Source organism: Leptopilina boulardi, unplaced genomic scaffold (assembly GCF_019393585.1).
Source record: "Leptopilina boulardi isolate dan_hultmark-lab unplaced genomic scaffold, ZJU_Lbou_2.1 LbouV2_30, whole genome shotgun sequence".
Classification (NCBI taxonomy): Eukaryota; Metazoa; Arthropoda; class Insecta; order Hymenoptera; family Figitidae; genus Leptopilina; species Leptopilina boulardi.
The window spans coordinates 1,925,695-1,953,157 of record NW_026137863.1 but is presented as its reverse complement, the minus strand read 5'-3'; the positions used below and the strand labels follow the sequence as shown (position 1 = coordinate 1,953,157).

The following is a 27,463-nucleotide window of genomic DNA, read 5'->3' as shown; positions in this document are numbered from 1 at the left end:
AATATTTCCAGAAAGTTAAATTCGATTCAAAAATTATTTCATAACCTGTCAATCGATAGTTTTAAATTCTTATCTTTATATAAATAATATGTAATTAACCTCAGAATGTGTGAATCATAATTAAAATTAAGTCTTGCAATTATTTAGAATTACAATATTATTTTTATATTTGCAGAGGGGAAAAAAAAACTTTTTAAATTAAAAACTCCCCCCCAACAAAAGGAGTGCCGAATAGTCACGAGTGTATGCGGAAATATACGAACGACAAGTACAAACAAGAGTAAAACACCCCGCATATAGGTTATTGTTTATTGGAGCGGCTTTGTGTTTAGTTGATTAAAAAAATGAGTTGTTGTGGTTGTGATGATGATGAGGAACAACGATCAGGACAAACACACATTCGAGGATGTACCGATGTATTTTGGCTGATCCTTTTTATTTTATTTTGGTTCCTAATGGTATATAACCTAAAAAATTACTATACTCCAATTTTTTTTTTCATATTTTACACGCAAAATAAAAAATCAATTATAATCAATTATAAAAAAAAAAGTACAATTTCTTAATTAATTTAATATTCTATAATTACCAGACAGAAATATTACAAAATAATCTTTAAAATATTTTTAAAACAATAGAGTACCTTTGACTAATTGTTATTGATTGTTTATTTTTCTCTATTATTCAATTTCTGACATTTTGTTTTTTTTTATAATTGTTTTTGTTTTATATTTTCTTAATATTAAAATTCTTCTTTTAGATTTTAATCGCTGCATTTGCTTTCGTTTATGGTAATCCAATAAGGTTAATAAATGGTTATGACAGTTTTGGAAACACCTGCGGAGTGAAAAATAATCCCAAATTTGGTAATATGGAATTATCTGGTCAAGATACTAGCGAGAAACCGTGAGTATAAATTTTCAATTATTTTTTTTTTTCAAAAATGTAAATTGTAAAAAATTTTTTCTTTTTCTGCCAATATAGATTTCTATTTTTCATGGATGTAACAAATGTGAAAAATTCATTGAAAATTTGCGTGAAACAATGTCCAACACGTAAATTAAATACAATGGATGATGTTTGTCAATTTTATAAAGAAACTGGTTCACAATTATGTCATGATGGGCCTGGCAGTAATTTTAGTGCATGCAATAGTAGTAATAATAAAAATAAAACTGGTTCATGTCCTGAATTGCCAGTTTATGATAGTATCTCAGTTTTAAATCGATGTATACCAAAAGCAGTTAAAGAAACAGCAGGAGCAATTGTTTCTAATTTATATGGAGTTTTAAATTCATGGGATGTTATTGAACAAGTTTTGGGAGATTTATATAAAACGTGGAGAGAAATTTTGGCATTCTCATTCCTTGCATTTGGTAATAAATAATAAAAAAAAAACATAAAAATATATTTAAAAAAAAATTATTCTTCTATTTTTCATTTTGTTTCAGTATTGTCTCTATTGACAATTGCAATTTTCCATTTATTGGCGAGTTTTGTAACGTGGATTGTAATGATTCTTGTCAGCGTTTCTTCTATTGGTAAAAAAAAAAAATTTGCATTTAAAAAATTGTTTATAAATATTTTATTAATTTATTATTCTAAATTTCAGTCGGCACTGGATTATTGTGGTGGACTTATTTTGATATAAAGAAAAATTTGGATAATACCGATGATACTCAACTTCTAGAGGAATCAGTTCGAAATGAAAAAGCATTTTTAGCCTTCTCTATAATTGCCACAATTATAACTGTAATTTTCATTATTTTTTTTTTTTAAATTATTGAATTATTTATTATAGTTATTGAATTTTTTTTTAAATTTATTATTTCATTTGATAAATGAATTAATTTTTCAGGTAGTTCTGTTCTTTTTGCTCATAACTCTACGAAAACACATTGGATTAATGACGACACTTTTTAGAGAAAGTGCCAAATGTTTAGCTGAACTTCCCGGATTATTTTTCACACCTCTCTTAACATTTGTGGCACTATTATTATTTTTTGTCTACTGGGTGGCGGTTATTCTTTCCCTCGCAACTGCCAGTAATTATAAATCTCCATTTTTTTTTTCTATCATTTTTTTCAATTTAAACTAAATTAAAAAAATAATAATAATTGAAAATATTTTCAGATTATCCAGGTACAAAACCGGTGCAAAAATATAGAAATCTAATATTTGATTCAGTGACACTTAATGACTCGGCACTTGAAGGAAGAAATTTTCTAAAGGATCACAAAGTTCAGGATCATCTTTCGCTTGATAATTTCAAAAGTAATTTATTTTTAATTAATGCAATTATTTTATTGAAAGTGAAAATTGAATTAAATTTCCATTGTTATTTTTTTTTTTTAGCTTTTACACTTGTTGAATATGTGGATTCAACATGGGTGAAATATATGTGGTGGGTTTATATTATTGGTTTGATTTGGACATCGGAATTTATTAGCGCTTGTCAAAATATGGTAATTTCTGGAGCTGTTGCCCACTGGTATTTTAGGTAAGTTTTTTTCAAAATGGCAATTTTTTTTTTAAATTTAACAATTATTTTTTTAATTACAGAGGTAAAGATGCGAGTCGCTCGCCAGTTTGTTCATCATTGGGAACATTATTCTGCTATCATTTGGGTTCCGTTGCTTGTGGATCGTTTCTGATTACTCTTTTTAAATTGCCACGTTTAATTCTCACCTTTTTGCATCAAAAGTGAGTTTTCTATTATTTTTTTTTACAGAAATTTTAGCTTCTTTTCTTATAAAAATAATAAAATTTTCAGGTTTGAAAAAACGAAAGAAACTTCACCGTGCGCACAATGTGGTTTAAAGTGTTGTATTTGCTGTTTTTACTGTTTGGAGAAATTTATTCGTTTTATGAATCACAATGCTTATACAGTGGTGGCAATAGAGGGGACAAATTTTTGCAAATCTGCAAGAGTGGTAAGTCATTTATTTATTTTTTTTTTGATTAATAATTTTGTTTCTAATTTTTCTTTTTTTTAAAAAACAGGCTTTCGCAACAATTGTCAGCAATGCGGTTCAAATAGCAGTTATTAATAGCGTGGGAGATTTTATTCTTTTCCTGGGAAAATGTTTCGTGACTGCAGCTACTGGAAGTATTGGTTTAATTTTCCTCAAGTACAATTCGCGTCTCTATTTTTATGCCGCACCGGTATTTGTCATCTGCGTGTTTGCCTTTTTCATCGCACATTGCGTCATTTCACTTTATGAGGTTTTTAATTAATTTTTCAATTTTAATTACATTGTGATAAAAATTTAATTTAAAAAAAATAAAAAAAATTCTTTTAGACAATCATCGATACGCTCTATCTTTGCATTTGTGAAGATAAAAATTTGAATGGAGAAAATGGAAAATGGCGAGAATCTGGTTTGGCTCAACTTGGACAAAGTACAAATACAAATGGTCAACAATCACACGAGTTAGCTCCAATGAATCAATAAGTATTATAGTTTCTCGAGTATTTTATATTATCTTTTTCCTATGTTGCTTCCAAGGTGAGTTTTCCATTTTTATTTTTTTTCTTTAAATTTGCATTGAGAATTTTTTGAAAATAATTCTTTCATTTTACATTATTTGTAAAATTCATTTCATTTAGATATTTATTAAGATCATTTTAATTGACAGAATAATTTCTGTAAAAAATTAAATTTTGTAAACATTTTTGATCTCATCTCAGAAAATCATTAATTTAGTAATGTAAGTATTTTAATTAATTTTTACGGTATAATTCCTTTTTTTTAATTAATTAATTATATCTGTGTTTAATTTTTACCAATTTTGCCTTGTGAGAAAGAGAAGGTATTTTTTTAATCAAATTGTATACGAAATTGAAACTAAAAGTAAAGTTACAGTCAAGCAGAGGCTTGTATAACGTACAAAAATAATTAATAATCAGCACTTTTATATAATGTATTTTTCTCAACATTGATTGTGAATATTTTTTAAATGAAAGTGAATTTTAATCATTAAAAAAATAAAACATAATTGATGGTGCTTTTTGATGGATGTGATTGCACGAAACACTTTGCACAAAAATCACGAAAAAAAAAAAAAAAATTAAAATAGTTATTGAAGAAATCAAAAGTTAATTTTTGAACTTCTTTTAAAAACTACTTTTTAAAGAAGTTATTTATATTGTAAAATGCGTTTATTTTTTAAATACTATTTACAAAAAAAAATATATATATATATATCGCAAGACGATTAATTTTTATACTATTATACACATTTGAAATTGTGTGTTTACACAAGCACTGAGAGCATTTTTGCCTTTATATATAACCACTTTTGACGAATATATATATAAAAAAAAATTAATTATAAGCCCTGTACTGCCTTATATTTTGCAGTTTAAATATTTACTTTATAATATTTCATTTCTCTAATTGAAATTTTATATTTAAATTGTATGTTTATTATTATGTAAAATCTTTATTGTGATTTTGTCATGTGTATTTTTTTAAAAGCTAGGTCTAAAATTAAAATAGTAATTAAATAGAAGAATAATTATTTTATGGAAATAATTAAAAAATGCAAAAATAGATTTTCTCAATTAAAAAAAAAAGAATTTTAGACCTTGCCTTTTTTAAAAAATATATTTTTTTTTGAATAAGCGATAATTAAATTTACACCAGCGATTATATTGTAACTTGATTTTTATTATTATTAAAAAAAAGTGGTCTTTATATTACAAAAATCTATTCATTTACCTGGATTTTTTAGATTTTTTTATTTTCTTAATAATCTTTGCTTTTACTTCTCCTTGTTTTTCTTCATTCTCTTCAATTTCCGTTGCTTTAGACAATATATCACCTTTGAAAATTTCATCCATTGGATTAAGTGCATAAGTTTTTTCCATTTTATTTGCCTTTTGAATCATTTTTTGTTCAATTCGATTTTCATATTTTCCGGCTGCTCGTTTCTTAAACGCTTGACGAAACTGAAAAATTAAATTTATAAATTATATTTGTCTGGGAAATTAATTTTTTTTTTTTTTTTTTTTTTGAAGAACAAAATTTACCTTTGCCGGTGATATATAATGGGGATTATTCCAAATAGTTTCACCACCAAAACTTTCGGCAAATATTTTAACTGGATTTAAAACTAAACGTGGTCCTATTTCAGCTAATGCACCATCTTCAGTTAATATTTGATAATTTCTAAACCATATTCTATTATCGAGAATACTAAATGTGTAAACATGATCGAAGAATGGTTGACTTTTTGGATGATGATTGGGAACACCGAATATTTGTGTTAAAAGTTCTTTTAACAAAATATATTCTGTTTTAGAAAAATTTTCATCAAAGGAAAGTAAAGGACGCGTTCCTTTTAAACAATTCCCAGTCATTTTTAATTCACCCATTGTGTAAACTAAAATAAAAATATTAAAATAGAAATTAGTTTTCTTTTTTAAAAAGGAAATGTTTTCTATTATTTTTTTAATTAATTTTCTTTTTTTTTTAAACTTACTATTTTCAACGAGAAATTTTGCACAGGGACCATCGGGAATATTTGAAATCCACATATATAAATCCTTCTTTTGACGACCTTCGAAAAGAATTGTTTTATTGCAATTTTTCATTGCACACATTTCATTAATAACTTGTAAATTTTTTGTTCTTTCCATTTTCGATTCTGTACGATGGTGTGGCATTAATTTTTTAATATCATCCATTAAATGTCGATGTCTAAAGCCAATTCCTCGAGAAGCAAGTACTAAAACACGTTGTCTATTTATCCACTTTGTCTGCAAAAAAAAAAATTTTGATATTTATTTTAAAAAAATATATATTTATTAGTAAAATTTATATTCATTTAAAATTTAAATAAATTTAATACATTGCGAAATTTTTTATAGGTTAGAAACATACCTTTTTCGGAGTAGGTTCATCAGACATTCGCTTCGCAGGTGGTAATTCTTCATTTTCTTTTTGCGTGTCAACATCCTCCCTAGCTTCTCTTTTTCTTTTTAATGATTTTTTAGTCATTATTATTTAAAAAATATTAAACAAACACAAAAACACGTGTTTTAAAACAAAAATGTCAGATGAATTTAAAACAGATTCGACTTGAAGTTGGTTTACAAGAGAAAAGTACTGGACAAAAATTGCCAAGTGTGAATGTGACATAATGTGACATTTCTTAAAAAAATCTATTATTAATAATTAATTTCATTTTTATTAATGTTTTTTTTCTCCTGCAAAAATTAACTAAAAGAAATTTTATTTTAAAATTTAGAAAAACATAAATTAAAGAAATTTTTTCAAATACAAATGTTGGCTAACCTGATAAGTGACATTCCTGTGAAAATCCCTTTAATAAAAAAAATTGTCCAGTTTATTTTTTCATCCCAAAAATTGCAACTAAAAAAAAAAACATTTGCAAAATTAATAAAAATGCAATTCAGTACAATTTTAATTATATACATTTTCTGTTAATTTTGAGGATTAGAAATCTGTTTTCGTGACTGTGAGTATCAATAAAACGAGAACAAAGAAAAAATAGAAGGGAAAAAAGAAAACAGTATATTGTTTATACATTATAAAAGCTGTTTTTCTTTTGTCCTTGAACGATTAAATATAAACAAGTCTTTTTAAAGAGAGAAAGATTGAGAGAGAGGGACATTAGAGCTCTCCTAGATTTTATGATAATTGCAATAAAGTTGAAGGCATATATAAGTATACAGTGAACGTGTTGTGACTTGAATTATATATATACACATCTTGTCGACGAACAACAACGAGAAAGAAAGAGAGAGAGAGAGAGAGTACGAGAATCAACGAGAAGTGGACATATCGAAATGGAGATTTTGCACATACCGCGTGGTTTATCTCACAAATTGTGTATCATTGCTTAATGTGATCATCATTCTAAAAAATGCAATATCTGTTTTGATAATACCGGATATCTGATAATAAAGGTAAGTCAAATTTATAATTCGTATCATTTTTTTTTTTTTGATTTGAGAAAAATTAGATATATATATATCTACTGTCCCTATATTCGTTCCCTTTTTTTTAGGTTACGAGCGAAAATTAGATTCATTACCTAATCTCGTAAAAAAATTACAAATTTTCATTCATTTTACAAGAATTGTTTTTTCTTTTTATTACCATAAAATAAACATATGGATTTTTTTTTAACATTTTATTTCCTTGGAAGATTATTTTACAAAATTTAGGTCCACCCACACATACATAGAAATGTTGCAACATTCATATTTTGTGTTTTTCAAAACATTCGATTTTTTATTATTGGAGTGTTTTTAATTTGTATTTAAGAAATATTTAATGAAATTTCACAAAAATAGAGAAAATTTCAAAACATGTGTACAAGAAAGGTCATTTATTGTTGATTTTGTATTTCGTATTTTTTATGACAATTTTTATTTTTTGTAGGTATTTAATCCGGTGTAAATATAAAAAAAAAAAAAAAAAATGACAGAACAAAAGCAATCAGAATTTGAACGCATGTCGTTAGATCAAATAATTGAGGTAGTAACGGCAGATTTGGAAAATTCTGCTGGACATTATGTTCAATTTGGAATGCCGTCCCAACAATCAACGTCCCATAATTGGTCGGATTATAATCCAAATAGAATACAACGTTATATACCAGGACCAACTGCTCATCCAAATACATCAAATATTCAATCATTAAATTCAATGACAACACCAGTTTATATGCATCCCGATACATCGACATACGATTCACCAATTCCAGAACAAATTTATTTTCCACCACAAACAGTTAATCATTTAGGAATAAATGAAAATAATGATCTTATTGGAACAATTGATGTTGGAGGTGGTAATTTTATTAATGTTATTTATGGTAATGCATCACAAATAATGGCCGAACAATGTCAATTGAATAATTTAAATTCATTTAATAATCAAAGTTTAATTGATCGTGAATATGGCCTCTTTGGAAATCAACAAGTAACAACAAATTTAACACAACAAAATTCAAATAATTCAAAACAATTAATTGATAATCTTGTTGGTAATTGGGTACCAAATCAATCGGGTACATATAGTCCATTTGGTGGTTCACCAAATGTATTTCCAGTACCAAAATCAACAACAATAACTGAAATTAAAGATAACGATGAATTACCACGTGCTGCACCTGAAACTTATCAAAAAAAACCGCGTGCAATTGCTGAAGTTAAACCAATGCGTCCATCATATTCTGATGTATTAACAAAATCAGCGCCAACACCATCGTCACCACAAACAGCGCCATCAATAAAGCCAAAACAAGAGCAAACTGTTAAAAAACCAATTAGTAAAAAAACAAAATCAAAACCAGCTATTTTAAAAAGACAAAATTCATCTGGTAGCGATGATCATAATTCCCCTAAAGTTCAAGGACCAAAAAAAATTCTTGAAAATAAAAATTCTAATTTATCAAGACGATGGGTATCACTTGATAATCTTGGTTCACCAATTGAAACTGAATTAAATACATTTAATAAATCTGATAATTTTAATGAGAAAAAACGTCCTATTAAAACAACAAAAAAAATGGAAAAAAATGAAACATTAAATAATACAAAAATTCAAAATTGTAATACAAAAACAAGTGGTAATAATGTTCAAAAAAAGCCAATACAAATAAATAATAATTTAAATACAATAAATAGTTTCAGTCAAACAATATCGGCGGATAAAATTGAAAAAAATCAACAGGCAAATAATAAAATTGGTAAAGATGATAAAAAAAATTGTAAGGATAAAAATTCAAAACGCTTCCAAGCTGAAAAAGCACAACAAATAAGAAAAGGACAACGTAGCCGTAAACGTGAAAATCGTGAATCAGCGCTTAAAGATGTTTATCGTAATTTAAATAAATATTTATTACGTTGGAGTAAAATAATTCTCAAAATTTTTTATTGGCTCTTTCATTTGATTTCCGATGTTTTTAGTATGAGTGCAAATCTTGTTATTCAGCTGTGAGTATTATTTTCCCTTTTTTTTTTTATAGAGAAATAATTGGAGTCTTTTATTAATAATAAAAATTGTTTTCTATTTTTTCAGTGGAAAATGTGGATGGTTTCATACAATTCTTTATTTAAAATACTCATGGATGTACTTGGCGACTTCATTTTCAAAAATACGATTTTTAAATGCTTTTGGTAAACAAATGGATAGTTGGTTGGGTGGTAGTAAATTTGCATTTTGGCGTAAATTACGAACAAAAAATGAAGAGAAAGATGAAACACCAGCTGGATGGATTCATGGTGGTTTAGAGGCAAATATTGCATTACCAAGTACAGGTGAAGAGGCAATGAAACGATTACTTGCATGTAAAGGAAAAGATCCTTACAGTATACTTGGAGTAACGCCAACATGTTCTGATGATGATATTAAAAAGTATTATAAACGACAAGCATTTCTTGTTCATCCTGATAAAAATAATCAGCCAGGCGCTGAAGAGGCTTTTAAAATTCTCGTCCATGCCTTTGACTTAATTGGCGAACCGGTATGAATTTTTTTTTTCCCCAATTTTGTTATATTACTTAATTTTTAATAAAATTAATTACTTTTGAATAAATTTTTGGAAATTCTTTACAGGAATTAAGACAAGCGTTTGATCAAACAAGACAAGTGGAGGCCGCTTGGGGCGAATTGAGTGACTTATTATCGCAATTGCATAGAAAAATGGAGCAAGCTGCAAATACAATAAGATGTACAAATTGTGGTTTACGACATAAAAGAATTCCAACTCAACGTCCTTGTTATGCGGCTCGATTTTGTGCACAGTGCAAAATTCGTCATAGCGCGAAAGAAGTAATTATAAATTTAGAAAAACAAATTCTAATTTAATAATTGTAATTATTATTATTATTATTATTATTATTTTTTTCTTTAGGGTGACATTTGGGCAGAATCTCGCGTAATGGGCTTTTTATGGCATTACTATGCTTGTATGGAGGGAGCAGTTTATGATGTAACCGATTGGGCTGCGTGTCAAGCTGGAAATTTAAAGCATCTTAGAGCAAATACACATAGCGTTCAATACAGAATTGTTTTAGGACAACGATTACCGACACAATCACCCGCCGGTGGTAAAAAACGACAACAAACGGATAATAATACAAGGTAATAAATTCTTTATCAAAAAAAAAAAAAAAAAAAAAAAAGGGAATTTTTACTAATTATTTTTTCTTCTTTAGTGAGGCGGATTTTGAGGATTTCATCAACAATCTTTGTAATCACAGTAAAGCAGGTGGCTCCAATTCAGCCGAGCAGAACAAAGGCGACAATAGAAAACGTAAAACCAAGCGTAAGAAGTAAAAAAAGTTTTACTAAAAAAAAAAAAAAAAGTGATTAATGTTTTACAAAAACTTTTTTTTTTTTTTTTAATTTTTAACAAATGATACTCTTGTATTAAGGTCTGTCAATATGTACTAACTCTTTCTTTGAGTGATAAGATTAATCTTATTTGAAGGTAATCGTTTAAAAAAAGGACGTTTGTAACGTCGAGTAATTTTAAAGAGAAAGAGCTTTTTTTTGTGTTCAATTGCTTTTTTTTAAAAAAAAAAAAAAAACGCCCTCAAGTTTGCATCAAATGACAACCAGGCATAAATTCAAATATACTACATAATAATAGTAATAGCAGTAATAATAATAATAATAATAATAATAATAATAATAATAATAATAATTTAAGAGATAATTTGTATAATCGATATCAATTTCAAAAAGAGCAATTGCTTTCTGTTGAGACATTTTTGAAAAAAAAATATTATTTTTATAAAATGGTGATACAAAATACTTTTGTAAATGATAATTTTTTTTTCTCGATAAATTAATATAATTTTTTTTTTCTTTTTTGCTTAGACGAGTTTTATATTTTATTGCATATATCGATTGAGATATATTTCTATGAATGGTTATAAACTATTTCTCGTGCAACAAAATAAAAAAAAAAAAAAGAAAAAGAAAGAATTCTTCATTATTTTTAATACTATGTCAATTGACGTTAAAAGAAAATTCAGTAAGTCCTGCTCTAAATGAATAAAAGAAATATGCAAATATTGCGATTTTTTGGATTTATTAATAATTTTTACGTTTCTTTTAACACAATTTGATTTATAGGTGTTAGCGATAATTTTTATCGTCGTGAATTACTAATTTGTTTTTAATAATAATAATAATATATACATATATTTAAAAAAAAAAAAAAAATGTGTTACTAGTGTTTATTGTTAAAGAAAATTTCATAACATTTTCTTTTTTGTGTATAAAAAACAAAGAGAGCATTTTTTTTCGGCTGCTCAAGTTAGATAAATTGACAGGCAAGGATTAAGACTGATTTTCTTCTCATTCTGTCACTCAAACAATGAGCAATGTTCATAATAATATTCTAATAATAAATTTTGTGCAGAGATATTGATGTTTTATTTATTTATTTAATAATATTAGAATAATGTAAATAGAAAAAATATAATAATTTTAAATAATAACATCTTACATTGCTCCCTCTAAGAAAACAAGAGCGTCAACATTGTCAATGGCACTTTGAATATCATGTTTTTGTACTGTCTTCTTTTTTGATTGAGATGTATATTTATAAGCTTCTCTTGCAAGTGATTCTATAAACAGTTCCTATAAAAAACAATTAAACTTTTTAAAATGCAAAATGTTTGAGATTTGTTTTTTTTTTGTTACTTGTTTTCAATAGTATAAATAAAATCTTACTGTTGATTTAGTAATTAAAAAAATAGCTTCTTGATTCACAAGATTAACTTCAGGATCCATTTTAACGATGTGTTTAATTCTTCCCAAGGGCAATTGTACTAGTTTTTCTCGAAGTTCCTCTTCAACATGTGGTGCTGAATCAATTTCCTCTAATTCTAAAGCATTTTCCTCAGTATTATCAATATTAATATCATTTAATAATTCATTTTCACTCTCAGAATTCATAATGATTAATTTGGCGCGTAAATTGTTGAACTAATTTTAAGATAATTGTTTATATTTTATTTTGTTTTGAAAACAATTAATGTAAAACAAAAATATTCTGCGTTTTTAATTAACTATACTTTTGTTTAAAAACTATTTACAGAAATTAGGAAAAAAAAGGAAAAGAAATTAAAAGCAACACACTTCTTTTTGTTGTTGTTTTACAAATAAGTCGTCTGCTTTTAGAACATAACCTCAAAACTAATTTGTGATTTTTATTGCGCTTATTTTTAATAAGAAAAAAAAATATAAATATTAGAAATTTTTTATTTAGATAAATTTAATGCCTTTGCTATTGATAAGTTTATTAATTTAAATTTGTTTAATGTTAAAGATTTTAAAATGAACATATTTTAAATCAGCGCGCACATTTCGGCCAATTAGATATCGTATTCCACGCTTGCGCACAGTTTACTGTGGACATGTTTCCCCACCCTGTTGCCGTCACCAATTTTCATGTAAAATTCTATTTCTAAAAAGTGTAGCGCTACGATCGAATGAATTTTAATTTTTTTTAAATATTTTGTTAAATTAATAGCTAATATTTTCAATTATTAAAGTTAAATGGTAATTGAACTTCATTTGTGTAAATTTAATGCGCGAAAATTGGCAACATTGCATCGGTTTACAACAGTGTTCGCGTGGGTGTGTGCAAGTGTCCCTCGTGCATTTACGACAAATGATTTTCAATCCCTTTTCATATTAATTACTAGTAATAATAAAAAAAATTCCCTCCCAAGGTTGTTTTTATAATTCAATTTTCAACTTTCTTAGTGAAATTAAATCATACAAGTCGATAAAATGTCAATAGTGAACAATGTGAAACCGGGCATTAGACCTGCCTCGTGGTGCGTGTCGTTTAAGATCAATCGCGTCTTAATTTATTCGCTATGGAAATCCAATTAATTTCGGTAGTGTGCTTTAAATTTAATTCGTGAAAAGTGAAAATAACCTGTCTGTGTGTGTATTTGGGTACTGAGGAAACAGCATGTCTAGGATGAAAATTAGATGAGCCTTTGCAAAACATCAGGAGGATGAAGTTAACGACCGGTGAGTTTTGATAAAAACCAAAAAACCTTTTTTTTTTGCCAAAAAAAAAACGTTTTCAATTTTCAAAAGCATCGTGTTTTTTTAATATTCCGTCAGTGAAGAATTTTCCAGTGTTAATTGAAGTTCGTTTAGTGATTAAAATTTAAGAAAAACGCCAATGTTTTGAAAGATAAGTATTTATTCATTTTTTTTTATTAATTTACGTTTTTTTATTAATTTTCCTTTTTTTGAAAATCGTAAAAGCGTTTGATTACAGATCTTCTACCCTAATTTATGCACTACATCTGGGTTGTGAATAGACCCTTAAGTGTTCATTGCAGTCAAGTTGCCAACCCTGTCGACCGTTGTGTGCTGCCACCTAGCGACAAACTTCAATATTAAAATAGTTTAAAAATTTATAACTGACATTTTATCTATGATTTAGATATTCTAAGGTCAATCCCAACCCGAGAAAAACAGACAAGATGGAGGTATTGCGCCACTTCGTCAATTTCACGGATTTTTAGGATTCTCAAGCGCTTACATGATATTGTTTACTTCAAAATCATCATAATTATCCAGTTTTTGTGAATGTCAATCGTGATGTGTAGTGTTTTATGACAAAAAGAACACGCCGCTAGTGTTGCGGCTTAAAAGAATCATTGAGTTTTCGTGGTTGCAGTCAAGGAATTATTTTACGGTCTATCTTTTCCCATTGGCAGGTGAGTTGAACATTAAAAAAAAAAAATCTATTCTTTCATTTATAAATACAAAAAAGAAAACAATTTTGATATTTGATAAATGTAAAGTGGTGTTTATAAATTGGGATAAAATGCAATTTGATTTTATAAACCCCTCATTGCATTAATTGGAACTAAACAAATTCGTTACCGAGGTCATTCTACGTGCATTATCTGATTGTCCAAGGTTCCCGGAAGGCATTAACGCCGTGTATTAGAAGGTTGGGTGTGTTCCCCGCATGTTGTCATTCACCGGGCATTGACTCCCACGCTCCTTTTTTTTTAAAAAAAAGAAAGAAATATTTAAATAATCTTTATCTTAACAATTTTGGATATGCAATTTTTATTTGCATTCCATTTTTCTTGTAGGTGAAAATTTTTTTTTTCTTTCGGAATATTTTTTTTGGTTAAAACAAATTTTTATTTATTATTGTCCTGTCAATAATACAAATGTTCCAATTAATATATATATGTAGTTAAACTATGCCAGATTATCGATTGTCTGTTTCTAGGACAAGGAGGGCGTTGTAAAGTGGGTCACCACTTTTTCAACTGAATTTTTTCAACCCTTTTTTCTCAAAAAAATTTTGATTATAATTTTTTTTTTTACGTCTGGTCGCAATTTTTTTTAGCTAATATCATTTATCCAAATTATTATTTATCTTTTGCATATTTTATGTAAATTTTGCATTTTTTTTTTTTTTTTTTTGAAATACTTTTTTTTAAAAAGGAATTTTTTTTCTCGTTATAAACGAAATTGCATATTAAAAATTATATATGTATACTTCTTTCGAGATATAATTTCGTGACCTTCATTTCAAAGTAGTTGGTTTCAATACTTAATGGCAATTAATGATATAACTTGTAACTGCAATTCGTTACAATGAGATTTATTTAATAGTTGTGATGTAACGGTCGTTTTAGATAAACAAGAAACTTTACTAAGCTGTAAAAACAATCTTGACTTATATAGTTATCATTTTAACTGTATTGATACGACATGATATTAAAATAGGAATTTATATTGAAATGTTTAATTAATTATTTTTTTTCCAAGATTAAATTAGACTTGAATAATTTTAACTTTGAAAAATTTGTACAGAATATCAATATTATTATTTTATTCTTAATCAAATAATAATAATTTAATTTTTTTGCTAAAAACAATATTGTCATTGTAAAAATAATTTTCAATCTAATGATTGTAAAGATATGGATTCCAAAGTTCATTGAAATTTTTTATTCTTATAAATTTATAGAGTTTAATTATTTTACCGCGGGTAAAATAAAATAATTATTGTCTCTGCTAAACAATTTTCTTTTATAAAAATAATTTATTTGTTGATTAATTGATGTTCTCTCTCTCTCTCTCTCTCTCTCTCTCTCTCTCTCTCTCTCTCTCTCTCTCTCTCTCTCTCTCTCTCTCTCTCTCTCTCTCTCTCTCTCTCTCTCTCTCTCTCTCTCTCTCTCTCTCTCTCTCTCTCTCTCTCTCTTTTTCTCGTTATGAATCTGTTTTTATTTACTTCGGAATTAGTGATTAATGATAAAAAAGAATTTGCTTGAAAATACCAGTTGTAGTTTCACAACTGCTGACCTGCTTCTCCTTAAAGAATCTTATATAATTTACGTATATAGAATTATGAATCCTTTTTTTTTTAATTATTTTACTAAAAAAATTCGTAGTAAATTTATTATATTTATTATTGGGAAAAATTTTAATTTCTCTTGTTTTATATTAGCAAATAATATCGATATTTGAATATTATTTGAATTCATTATATTAATAATTGTTAATTAATAATTTATCATTGATAAAATAATTATAATAATTATAATAATAATTATATTAATAATAATTATAATAATAATAATAATAATAATATATAATAATGCAATATTATTAGTGTAATCATTTATTGAAATTTAGATTTACTTTTAAATAATTATCAGTATTGAGAAAACTTTTTTTTTTTTTGATAAAAAGAAAGAATCTGCATTTTTAGAATGTAGTAGGTGATTATTCTTAATCTTCATGCGGGTAAAGTAGATTCTAGTTTTTTATGATTTTAACTAAAACAAATTCACCACCAGGTGTCACTGTATGAATCATTTTTTTTTTTATTTAGAAAAAAATCATTTTAATTTTCCATTTTTTTTTGGTCTCGTTAAAATTTTCTTTTTTAATATTAATTTAATTATATACGTTAATATTTATCAAGTTTTAGTAGATAAGTATTTAGAAACATTTTTTTAAAATATAAACATTATTTTATTACTTATTTAAAAAAGATAATTAAGATCTACTATTTCGAGTATTTTATTTAATTTTTTTTTAAGCAAGACAGGATTCAAAATAATTAATTATATATATAATATATATATATTATTAATTATATATAAATACAAAAAAAATATAAAAATTTATATATATAAATATATAATATATAAATATATATATTAATTATATATTATTATAATTAATTAATTATAAGTTTGGTTTGCAAATTATGAATAATAATTAATATTATTTGCATTTTTATTATAATTATTATTATTGTAATTATTATTATTTATGTATTTATTTATTTTATTAATTTTTCTATTTTATATATGAAATATAAATTTTTTTTCGTTAATTTAAATAAAATTTAATTCGCTTAAATTTTATCTTAAAATGTTTTTTTCTTATATTCATTCTGATTTTTTTTCTGAATGAATCATATGTAAAAAATAATATACATATATATGGATTATCTAAATTTTGAACTTTGATTCTTTCTCTCTTTCTTTTCCTAATTTTAAATATATATATATATATATATATATATATATAACCAGTGTCGATGACTAGACTAGAGTTCTTTGCTAAATATAACATATACCCATTGAGTTCAATATTCTCGAATCATTCGTTCACCTACAGGGGGTAATAAACTGTCTTGGCACTTTTCTATTTGTTTTTTTTTTCTCAAAAGATAAAAAAATCTTGAATCCTCTCTCATAATTCGCATCTAATGAAAACTAACAAAAATTGACAATAAATTATTTGCCAACTCGTGATGTTCACGTTCTAATTTGATATTCTTTTGAAATATTTTTTTCTATAAAAATATATATTTATTAGGCATTTAAAAAAACAACCCTTAATTAATAATTAATAATAATATTAATAATTAATAATATTAATAATAATTAATATAATAATTTTTATAAATTTTCGCTGAAAAATTAATAATAATTATTTTTTGCTTTTCTTATGTTTTATTTTTAAATATTTTTCAATTATTACTTTAATGATGATTTATTATATTAATATTTTTGTAGAGAAAAATACGATAATTGTGGGGAAAAAAAGCACTCGCGGAAAGAAATTAATAAAAATGATTTTTGCAATCACCTTGATTTTTTTTTTTTTTTTTTTTAAATAAATAAATTATTGTATATTTTTTCAAGAATTTCTTTGATAATAAATATATTTATGGCAATAAATATTCTTGATTTAAAGACATTATTTGTTGTTCGATATAGGATAAAAAAAAAATTATGTGTTCACCTGTGTATTAACCGGTCTCACATATATATACATTTTATTAGAACATGGATGATAGTGGTGAATTAACTAGGTCAGGCAAGTGACGCGCTTACATGCTTGACCACGATAGATATATATATTTATTCTTAGCTTAGTATTTGTAAGGGGCATGAGAGCGAGGGTAGTGTCATTGTGTACAACCCTATTTTTTTTTTTTTTTTAAATACACAACAAATCAAAATTATGCAGGAAACATTAATTTAATTAAATTATACTTTGTTCATTACATTATTCAATCAATAATTTATTAATCTATTTATTAATAAATAGTGAATAAAATCAGGGGACATTATAAAATTATAAAAAGTAAATATAAAAATACTAATGTAGAAAAAATAATAAAAAATAATAATAATAATTAAAGGAAGTTAATATAAAAAATATTAATGTTATAAAAATAATAAAAAATAATATAAAAAATATAATATAATAAAAATAATTATTTGAAAATAAATATAATTAAACCGTTTGGAATTAGAAAAGAAAGGTTAACGAATAAGTTGAAAGGGTTATTGGTATAAATGATTCTCAATATATTTTATCAAAAGTCAAGAAATGAATTATCTATAGTATAAACTTTAGTGATAAAAAAATAGTAAAAAAAAAGTATTTCTATATGAACGTAATGAGCTGCTATCTATTAAAATTAAATTATAAAATTACAATTGAATAAATAAACAGATAAATATATACAAATAGAAAATGATAAAAAGTGCATTTATAATAATATATTATTATATTACAGTGTAACTGGGATGAAATTTGATGAAAAAGAAATTTATTTTATTTTCATTAATTTAATTTATTAATTTTTTTTAAAATTAATTTATTGGTTTTTCATTTTTATTTATTAATTTTAATTTTTATTTATTATTTTCAATTTGACTTTTTAATATTATTTTTAATTTTCAATTTGAATTATTAATTTTTAATTTTATTTTTATTAATATTAAACTAAATCACTCCTTTTTTTTTAAATTCTTTTAATTTGTTCCTTTTTTTTTATTCAATCTCATTTCGTAAAATGTCTTAGATTATTGATCTTTAACCTTTATCTTTCAATAAATGTGCAAAGTAAGCATTTCAATTGTGCCAATATAATTAAATTTTTCGTCACTATAAAAAAAAAAAATTCGAAATATTCAGACATTTATTTATAAATTTTTTTCGTATCTTTTTTAATTAATTAAATTAATATTATTATTATTATTATTATTTTCTTAACATAGGTATTATATTAAATTATTTTACTATTAAATCATAATATTTTAATTATTTGAATGTGTAATTATTATTTCTATTATTATTATTTTTATTTTTATTATAAATATTTTTATTATTTTATAATTTTGGTATTTAAGGAGAAAAAAAAGAAATTTTTTTTTTATTTTTTATAGATTTATAGAAAATATAATTTAAAAAAATATATATTATATATTTTAGTACATTGTATATATATATATATATATATATATATATATATAATATATTGCAAAATATATTATATATATATTGCTACAATGATTGCTATTTTACTCATTATCTTATCACTCGAGGAAAATGCGCACTTTGTAACATTAACTATAATTTGTCATGTTTTTTTCTATTGCTGCACTTCAATGTCAGGAAATTTCTACTGACTTGCTCATTATTATATTACTGAAGAAAAACTAGTCAGTTGACTATAGTTACTTATATACAATATATATGTATACATTTGAAACAAACTTGCATTTCTTGTTTTATTTCCTTTTTTTTTTTTTTTAAACATTTGAATCTAGTCGCAAAGATTTTTCTATCTCTATTTCTTTGATAAGTCACGTATTTTACTCAAGTGTTAAAATAATAATAATAATAATAATAATAATAATAATAATAATAAAAATTAATAATAACAAAAATAAAAAAAATTAATAATAAACAAAAAATAAAAAAATTAATAACAAAAAAAAAAAATTAATAATAAACAAAAAATAAAAAAATTAATAATAACAAAAAAAAAAAAATTAATAATAATAATAAAAATAAAAAAAATTATAATAATAAACTATAAGTGAATGATTATTTATACAATTACCAAAAAATAATTATATTTTTTTTAAAAATTGATTTATTCATTTTTTGGAGAGAAAATAATTACTGTTTTTTTTATTTTTATAGAAAAAAATTGTTTATTTTTTTCTTTTACACTTTTTGCAAATTTTTACTGTATATTTTAATTATAATTAAAAATTTAATAATATAATTTTTAATATATATTTTAATTTTTATATTTTTTATAAAAATATTTATATAATTAATAAATTTATTAATTATTTTTAATTTATTTTTATATTTTTTAAAAAAATATTTATAAAGAATTTTATTTTTGAATTTATCCCTTTTTTTTGTTTTTTTTTTGAGAAATCATCATTTTATGATAAGATATAAATATATAATTTTAAATTCGGTTGTGAAAATAAAGTTTAATTTAAGAAAATGAAGAAAAAAAAATTTAATGTAAGGCCAAGGCCCTCATTGAATCATTTCCTGGTTCCTTGATTCATTCCCTTCTAATACTTTACAAATAAGTAGCTCTCTTGTGAAAAATATAAATCACAGCCATGCGTTATATATATATATACCCAGATAACACACGTACTAGTACGGTAGTAGTATAATACTAGTACGACGTACTAGACGTACTAGTACTGTACCAGCCATGTACCTTCGCACGGTACCAGGTACTGTACTAGTACGGCGTACCGGTATGCAATATCGGTAGAATACGAGTACTATACGAGTACGACGTACTGAAAACTTTTGTGACTTAGTATAACGTACTGTTATTGTACTGGTACAATACTAGTATGATGTACAATATAAAATATTATATACCCTCCCCTTTCTCTTCCCACAATAGTATTTTCATTATTTTCATTTATTATTCAAAAGAAAATCATTTTTTTTATTTACATCATATATGTAACTTGTATTCTCACTTATCTTAAAATATCTGGTGTTTTATATTATCAAATATTAATTGATTATTTCTTTACATTTAAACATTATTTCAAAAGAATTTTAAACTTGATGTTATAAATTGCTTTGAAAAACATATTATCACATCCTAACCTATAAATATGTTATATGTATAAGAAAAACTATAACGAAATAACACACAATTGAATTTAAAAATATATCAATATGATCAAGACCGAATTTATGAATTTTTCTCATTATAAATGTAAAAGATTTTGATGTTTTTCAATGAAATAACACCACGGCACCATGTCAAAGTAAAAGAATATAAATCTTATAAAGATCGATGATTTAATATAAATTTAATCTCGGATATTCAAGATAAGTACAGAAGCACAAGTTACAAACGTTAATACTCTTTTGCTGCATCATAAACCACTTTTTTCACCAACATTTATTGCACCGTTTTCAGTGACGCGTTCATATTTGACAATTGTCAAGAAAGTGAGGTTGGGTTGGCATTACCAGCAAAGACTCCCAGTACGACGTACCAGTATTATACTTGTATCGTACAAGTATGTTGTGCTTCTTATTTCAGAAGTACGACGTACTGGTATTGTACTAGTACTATACTTTTATCGAGTAATCATATTTTACAATTCTAACAGTACGACATACTTTTATTGTACTAGTACCGTACTGGTACGACATATATCATTATTTTGTACTTGTATAAAACTAGTATAATACTAGTACGCCGTACTCGTAAATAACGATTAGTACGCTTGGTTATCTGGGTATATATATATAGATTTTGTATATATGTATACACACACTATCGTCTTTACCAACCGGTTTCTTTTTTTCGATTACATAATTAAGTCCAGAAGAAGTGTCCTTGAATCGGTTTTTCTAACTTTAAATTATGTTTGACTGAACTCTCTTGTTTTTTTGTTGTAACTTTTAACCACAGACTATACCCATGAAAAAAGACTATAATCACATTGCCAAGAATTTCAACCTTTTTTTTTTTTTTTTTTTTTTTTTTTGAGGATTCATAATATATTTTATTACCCTATTCTATATATAGTATTATTACAGGAAACTCCAATGAAAACCGAAATTGCTATTTTTTTCTATATTTTAGTTTAAAAAAAAAAAATTTAGAAATCTATCAAAAATTAAAATAATTTTTTTTAATTCTATGATATATTTTTTGCTATTTGCAAAAATAAATTTTTAATAAATTTTTATTATAAAATTATTTATTTATAATAAATAAATAATTTTTATAATTTAAAATTATTTTATAATTTTTTTTTATTTATTTATAATAAATAAATATTTTTTATAATTTAAAATTATTTTATAATTTTTTTTTTTATTTATTTATAATAAATAAATAATTTTCTATAAAGATTTTTAAATGTATTATGTATGGAAACAAAGTTTTTGACCCAATTTTTATTAATTTAAATTAATTATTTTCTTTCGCGTTTGACCTGGAAATTAAATTTACTCATCTAATTAGATTGTAGAGGGAAATTGTTAATGATTTTAACTTTTTTTTTTTTTTTCGTTACATATATAAATTACAAATGAGTTAATTAAAAATTTGTATTTTCTTTACAATTTTTTTTTTTTTTTTATGAAATATTTTTTTGACTATGAGAATTTTTCTTCTTTTTGCCATAAAAATCGAGTGACCTGTGAAAATTTAAATTAGTTTCTTTGAACCTTTAAAACGTAATATAATGCTAATAAAGCAATGTTTTGATCACATTTACCAATACGATCTCATTGACCTCAAGTGCGTTCCAATAAAGTTCATAGGCCTGAAAAGTTTTTTTTTCTTTTTTTTTTTTTTTTTTTGCAGTCATCGAACTTTACAATATATATATATATATATATATATATATATATATATATATATATATATATATATATATATATACATTGATTTTTTTAGTCTTCTTTTGCATGGTTTGTTGAACACATCTGATTATTCATCTCGTGCATATGTTTCATTATTCCTCCTTGAAAAGAAAATTTCAACGAAAAAATAAGTTACGAAAGTATAACTGTGATATTTCAAATTTTTATTTCAATTATTTTCATTATAAAATTATAATTTTTTTTGAAAAATTTGTATAGGAATATTAGAATTAGAATTTGGTTTTTTATAACAAAATTTTTTTCTCCAATAAACTGGAAAAAATTAATTGTATTGTTTTACAATAATAAAAATAATAATAATAATAATAATATAAAATAGCTTTAGTTAAACGAGAATTTTTCAATTTATTACCCAAGGTCATTTTGCCATTTTTTTTTCTTTTTTTTTTATTTGTTTTATATTTATGGTCGCGAGAAATGACAAGGATAATGTTACTTTTCCTTTTTCCTTTTAATGGAAAATTCTGTATTGTGTGTGGTTTGTAGGTAAAAATTCCAAAAATTATTCTCTTAAACATATGTCACAATAGATATATAATTGTCAATAAGTGGAAATAAATGATCAATTATTTTCACTGTTTGAAAAAGTTAAAAACATTTTTTTTGTATTTAAAGAAATATATGAAAAAAAAAATGTAAAGAAACAATTTTTTTTCCTGATAATTATAAAACTATTTTTTTATTTAGTAAAAATAAAAACTTTTTATAGAAAATGTTAATTCAGTTTAAAATATTTTATTTTATTTAAAAATATTTTATTTGGAATTTTTTTTTTTTATTTAAAAATATTATATTTTATTTGAAAATATTTTTTTTATATTAGTTTTTTTTTTTTTTAGAGACAATAAATTTTCTTTGAATTAAGAATAATAAAAAAATGGTTGTCTGATGGGAAATAATTATCTTACTTTCGTTGTGTGAAAAAAAAAACTGAATCATCCTTGAGGTTTCTTATTGTTCATGCAAAAATGCGAAAAATTATATACGTTTATCGGAAAATTTTTATTTAAATTAAAAGAAAAAAAAACCCCCCTTTTATTTAAGATTGACTGAAACTTCATATCACGTGTGCTCAGCAAAACGAAATGATAGCGTTTTGTGTCAACGACCCGTTACATCAACAAAGAATTACCTGACTTAATCTTTCAGATAATTAAATGCATCAACGTACATTAAACGGAGAAATACTTTTGAAAAAATTATTATTAAAAAAAAAAAAGAATAAAACATTTTGCACTTGAATCGAAAATAATGACACAAACATTTCTATTTTGATACTAAAACTATTAAGTTATTATTAAATTATTAAATTATTAAATTTTATTATTAATTAAAAATTAATAATTAATAATAATAATAAAATTATTAAAATTTATTATTAATTAATAATTAATAATTAAATAATTAGGAATTAATTAAAAATTAATTATTAATTATTAATTAATTATTCAATTATTCAATTAATTATTAAATTGATTAACTAAAATAAATAATATAATTAATTCTATTTAAAAATTTCATAAATAAAATAATTATCGTTTTTATTAAAACTATTTATTTATTTGTTGAATTTAAAAAAAATTTATGAAAAGAATTTAAATAATTTATAAAAATTCCTTGAAAAATATAGTAAATTAATTAATTAATTAATTAATATAAATTGAAAATTGTTATTGTCAATGATAAACCCTTTCGAACGTGCAAATTTGCAATAATTGTAGTGAACGTGTTACGTTATCATTTATTTCTAAATCCACTTATTATGTGTGTGTTATTATTTTTATTAATTCAATGCTATCGAAAAAAAAATATATATATATATTAAATGTGAAATTTTCAATATGAAAAATAATTAAAAACATAAAATTAATTTAAGAAAAAAAATTCATTTTTTATTAATTCTTCTTTTGTTTTTTAGATTTCTAAAAATATTCGACAAAATGAAGGACGACGTGGATGAAGATGATGCTGGAGCTTCGTCATCTAGTTCCGTTTCTGAGCTGCAAACTGTTTACGGGTGAGTCGAAAATTTATTATTTAAAATTTTATACCTTTAATTTCGTAATCGTTATAATTTATAATTTTCTAAAAAAAAAAAATTCAAAATATAAATTCGCGTTTCATTCTATCGCAAAAAATGCATAAAAATATTGCGCGAATTGAACGTTTTTTTTTTTTATTTAAAAAATTTAGAAAAATAAAATAATAACTAATTTTTTTTTTAATTATAAATTAATTAGAATTTTGCTGGGAATTTCGATTTTGACAAAATTTATTGCAAAAAAAAAAAATTCCTGTAGTACATTGAAAAAAAATTTATTTGATTCAAATAATCGGTTGATTATTATGTCAATTAAATTTTTTTTTTTTGTGTCAAATAATTGTTTATTTGCATCAAATAAATATTTATTTGTATTTAAAAATTATTTATTTGTATCAAATATTTATTTCTGCCAAATAATTATTTATTTCTACTAAATAATTATTTATTTCTGCTAAATAATTAGTTATTTCTGCCAAATAATTATTTATTTCTACCAAATAATTATTTATTTCTGCTAAATAATTATTTATTTCTGCCAAATAATTATTTATTTCTACCAAATAATTATTTATTTCTACTAAATAATTATTTATTTCTGCTAAATAATTATTTAATTCTGTCAAAATTAATTATTTATTTGAGTCAATTAAATTTTATTTTTTTCATAAAAAAATTATTGATTCAAATACAGTTTATTTAACCTTTAGCTTGCCGGCGTTTAGCAAAATCCAGCAAAAAATCTTAAATTTAGGCTTTCCGGCAGTCTACAGGTTAATTCAATAATTTGTTTTCCAAAATTTATTTGCTTTCAAAAATATATTTTTTTTGGACAAATAAACGATTATTTGAATCAAATAAATTTTTTTCTCACTTTTATCAAATTTATTTTATTATTTTCCTCAATTTTTTTGTAATTTAGAGTTGATTTAGAAATTTAGGGAAATGTAAAAAAAAAAAAAAAATTAAAGAACAAAATTCTTCTCTTTTGACGATGATGATATCAGTGGATTTTGATGACGATGATGATGATGAAGTTTAGGGATAAGATAAAAAAAAAGCATTTTCGAGAAAGGAGATTGCAATTATGTTGATGATTAATTATTTCTCATTTCTCCATTGAGCGAGATTGGTAACAAGTTTTGTGTTCAGCACACACTTTTTAATTAATTTACTCGACCATTTTATTCGTAACGATCAATCTCGAAACGATTATTATCTGATTGCGGAGAAAAAGAACAGCTCAATATATAGTAAAAAAAAAAAAAATTAAAAATTTCGCCTCTGAAAACACCTTTCAATCAATCATTTTCCAAAAGTTTCTTTTTTTATTAAAATTTTGAAAAAAAAAAAATTTCATTTATTCCTAAGAATCAAAATTGATCCCCTGAAATTTTTATATAAATTTATTTTTCTATAAAATAATTGTTTATTCTGTTATAGACTCAAATATTTCTATTCTAAAATTACACACACAAAAAGTGTGAAAATTTTTTGAACAAAATGCAGCCTTGAAATTTCTTTGAATTTTCATTAAAAAAAGAAAAAATTCTTCTTTTCATAAGTTCTTCTCCTTCGAAGATATAGAAAAAAAAAAATTTTCGATCTTTAATTGACCGTCGAATGAGAATTCTCTCTTATCGTTATCAGTGCTTGCACCGCGAGGCTTTCGATCCGATGCGGTTACATGTTACTAAAGCATTAAAAAAAAAAAAGGAAAAAAAAAAGAGGGACGCCGTTTGGTATATCGTTTCGAGGCCAAGTAGTGGGAGAGTTTAGTTATACACTCGCCGAAGGAAGAAACCAACAATCTCCCGCCAGTTCGCATTCAACCTTCGCGTTAAAACGGTGTTTATACACTTATTTTTTTTCTCTCTCTCTCTATCTTCCCTTCCCCGTTTTTGATCTTCTGTGATTTTTATATATATTTCTTTTGAAAAAAAAAGAAATTTCCTAATTTTCCCAAAATTATTGTGCGTCAACCAAATTTTTAGTGATTTTAGTGATTTGGATTAGTACAGCAGAAAACCAGTGAAATTTCAGATAATTGGATTTAAGATGCTTTAGGATTTTTTTTTTTTTATTTTTTTTTTGAAGAAAGGCAAAATTCCGTTAAATATATTTAAGCCAGTGCCAAGGTCAACGCTCTCCCGCAGGCCCGAAAAAACAAATCCTCATTCCATCTCGCTTCACTTTATTCTGAATCAAGATATTGGCGGTCTAGAATTTCAGCGCATCGAAGAAGAAACGTATTTACATCTCTCTCTCTCTGTTTGATATAGGCCTTCTCTTGTGTATGTGTTTAGTGTTCACTGATTTAAATAGATTGTGCACGATGGAGACGTGTCGCGATTTCAAAGGTAACGTGAAACGATCAGACTTGCGGTGACGAATTTAAAAACACAAGGAATCAACAAAACAAAAGCCGGTTTTCTAGATATATAATAAAAAAAAAAATTTTTTTTTTTAGTTTAGAAAAGAAAAAAATAATCAGTGATTAAATGTGTGCTCTTTATCGTCCCTGGAATATAATCGAGGCAGATTAGTTGCAAGGTTAATTTTCAATGTGTTGTGTAAAGAATTAGATTTTTTTTTAAAATGGAAATACTGGATAAAAGTGATGTTGTTGGTTTTTTGAAGAGATTATTCTCTAATTCAATAGGAGAAATTTATGTGATTTGTGTTGATTTTTAAATCATGTGGTCACATGAACAGAGACAAACGGAATTCACATTGGATAACTCGCAACATTCTGGATTGTTTGATAATAATAATGAAAGTTCAGGTCATCATACCACCATGGACATCTCACCTGGGCCAAGGTTAGTTTATAATTTCCATTGTGAAATTTTTAGTGGATTTTTTGTGCGAAAGAAAGAGGAATATTTTATTTAGAAGGGATTATTATTGAAATTTTTGTTGTTTTAAATAAATATTATTCAGATTTTGATGTTTTAGTTATGTATATAAATTAGTGTGGTAAAATTTGTTTTTCATTCGCTACTAATTTTGTATTTATAAAAATTTTGTTTCTTCGAAGCTAAATCTGCAACCTCGTCTGCAGTCTGAGATTGATAAATTCCAAATTTGAATGTAATAAGTTCAACAAAATTGGCTTTCGGGAAACTTTTCGATTTATTTTCTGCAAATTTTG

The 27,463-nt window shown here is 24.1% G+C and overlaps 5 protein-coding genes across 7 annotated transcripts in view; 3 read left to right on the top strand and 2 right to left on the bottom strand.

Annotated features, from left to right (window-relative positions):
- Nucleotides 1–253: 253 nt before the first annotated feature.
- LOC127282498 (choline transporter-like 1) lies at nt 254–4,700 on the top strand. Its single transcript, XM_051306766.1, has 12 exons — nt 254–458; nt 761–906; nt 985–1,376; nt 1,452–1,541; nt 1,613–1,752; nt 1,859–2,045; nt 2,134–2,274; nt 2,356–2,500; nt 2,563–2,703; nt 2,774–2,933; nt 3,004–3,225; nt 3,303–4,700. Exons 1-12 carry the CDS (start codon nt 345–347, stop codon nt 3,453–3,455), a joined length of 2,031 nt encoding a protein of 676 aa, XP_051162723.1. The 5' UTR covers nt 254–344; the 3' UTR covers nt 3,456–4,700.
- Nucleotides 4,653–6,095, bottom strand: LOC127282499 (ribosome biogenesis protein BRX1 homolog). Its single transcript, XM_051306768.1, has 4 exons — nt 5,889–6,095; nt 5,488–5,764; nt 5,036–5,388; nt 4,653–4,954 (listed from the first exon to the last, which is right to left on the bottom strand). Exons 1-4 carry the CDS (start codon nt 6,003–6,005, stop codon nt 4,721–4,723), a joined length of 981 nt encoding a protein of 326 aa, XP_051162725.1. The 5' UTR covers nt 6,006–6,095; the 3' UTR covers nt 4,653–4,720.
- Nucleotides 6,096–6,356: 261 nt separating this feature from the next.
- LOC127282496 (dnaJ homolog dnj-5) lies at nt 6,357–11,417 on the top strand. Its single transcript, XM_051306764.1, has 6 exons — nt 6,357–6,937; nt 7,416–8,974; nt 9,060–9,504; nt 9,597–9,812; nt 9,895–10,124; nt 10,199–11,417. The coding sequence occupies exons 2-6, from the start codon at nt 7,455–7,457 to the stop codon at nt 10,317–10,319; spliced, it is 2,532 nt and encodes an 843-aa protein (XP_051162721.1). The 5' UTR covers nt 6,357–6,937; nt 7,416–7,454; the 3' UTR covers nt 10,320–11,417.
- On the bottom strand, nt 11,418–12,175 carry LOC127282497 (DNA polymerase epsilon subunit 4-like). Its single transcript, XM_051306765.1, has 2 exons — nt 11,727–12,175; nt 11,418–11,633 (listed from the first exon to the last, which is right to left on the bottom strand). The coding sequence occupies exons 1-2, from the start codon at nt 11,949–11,951 to the stop codon at nt 11,496–11,498; spliced, it is 363 nt and encodes a 120-aa protein (XP_051162722.1). The 5' UTR covers nt 11,952–12,175; the 3' UTR covers nt 11,418–11,495.
- Nucleotides 12,176–13,464: 1,289 nt separating this feature from the next.
- LOC127282418 (circadian locomoter output cycles protein kaput-like) overlaps nt 13,465–27,463 on the top strand; it is a 46,401-nt gene continuing 32,402 nt past the window's right edge. For 2 of the 3 annotated variants that reach the window (XR_007843202.1, XM_051306645.1), the window contains exon 1: nt 26,050–27,131. Coding sequence is in view for 2 of the 3 variants with exons in the window: in XM_051306645.1 (XP_051162602.1) it covers nt 27,007–27,131 (125 nt within the window). In the remaining variant the exon portion in view is untranslated. Of the gene's footprint in view, nt 13,742–24,186; nt 24,286–26,049; nt 27,132–27,463 lie in introns of those variants that run through there. The other variant, XM_051306646.1, reaches the window with a different exon arrangement.

Excerpts from the sequence above, each read along its gene's own strand:
- LOC127282496 (XM_051306764.1), top strand. The coding sequence starts at position 7,455 with ATGACAGAACAAAAGCAATCAGAATTTGAACGCATGTCGTTAGATCAA. Across the intron at positions 9,505-9,596 it reads TTGACTTAATTGGCGAACCG|GAATTAAGACAAGCGTTTGA; the intron begins GTATGAATTTTT and ends AATTCTTTACAG. Across the intron at positions 10,125-10,198 it reads CAAACGGATAATAATACAAG|TGAGGCGGATTTTGAGGATT; the intron begins GTAATAAATTCT and ends TTTCTTCTTTAG.
- LOC127282497 (XM_051306765.1), bottom strand. The coding sequence starts at position 11,951 with ATGAATTCTGAGAGTGAAAATGAATTATTAAATGATATTAATATTGAT. Across the intron at positions 11,634-11,726 it reads TTTTAATTACTAAATCAACA|GAACTGTTTATAGAATCACT; the intron begins GTAAGATTTTAT and ends TGTTTTTTATAG.
- LOC127282498 (XM_051306766.1), top strand. The coding sequence starts at position 345 with ATGAGTTGTTGTGGTTGTGATGATGATGAGGAACAACGATCAGGACAA. Across the intron at positions 1,377-1,451 it reads ATTCTCATTCCTTGCATTTG|TATTGTCTCTATTGACAATT; the intron begins GTAATAAATAAT and ends ATTTTGTTTCAG. Across the intron at positions 2,501-2,562 it reads GTTGCCCACTGGTATTTTAG|AGGTAAAGATGCGAGTCGCT; the intron begins GTAAGTTTTTTT and ends TTTTAATTACAG.
- LOC127282499 (XM_051306768.1), bottom strand. The coding sequence starts at position 6,005 with ATGACTAAAAAATCATTAAAAAGAAAAAGAGAAGCTAGGGAGGATGTT. Across the intron at positions 5,389-5,487 it reads AAAATTTCTCGTTGAAAATA|TTTACACAATGGGTGAATTA; the intron begins GTAAGTTTAAAA and ends TTTTTATTTTAG. Across the intron at positions 4,955-5,035 it reads ATTATATATCACCGGCAAAG|TTTCGTCAAGCGTTTAAGAA; the intron begins GTAAATTTTGTT and ends TTAATTTTTCAG.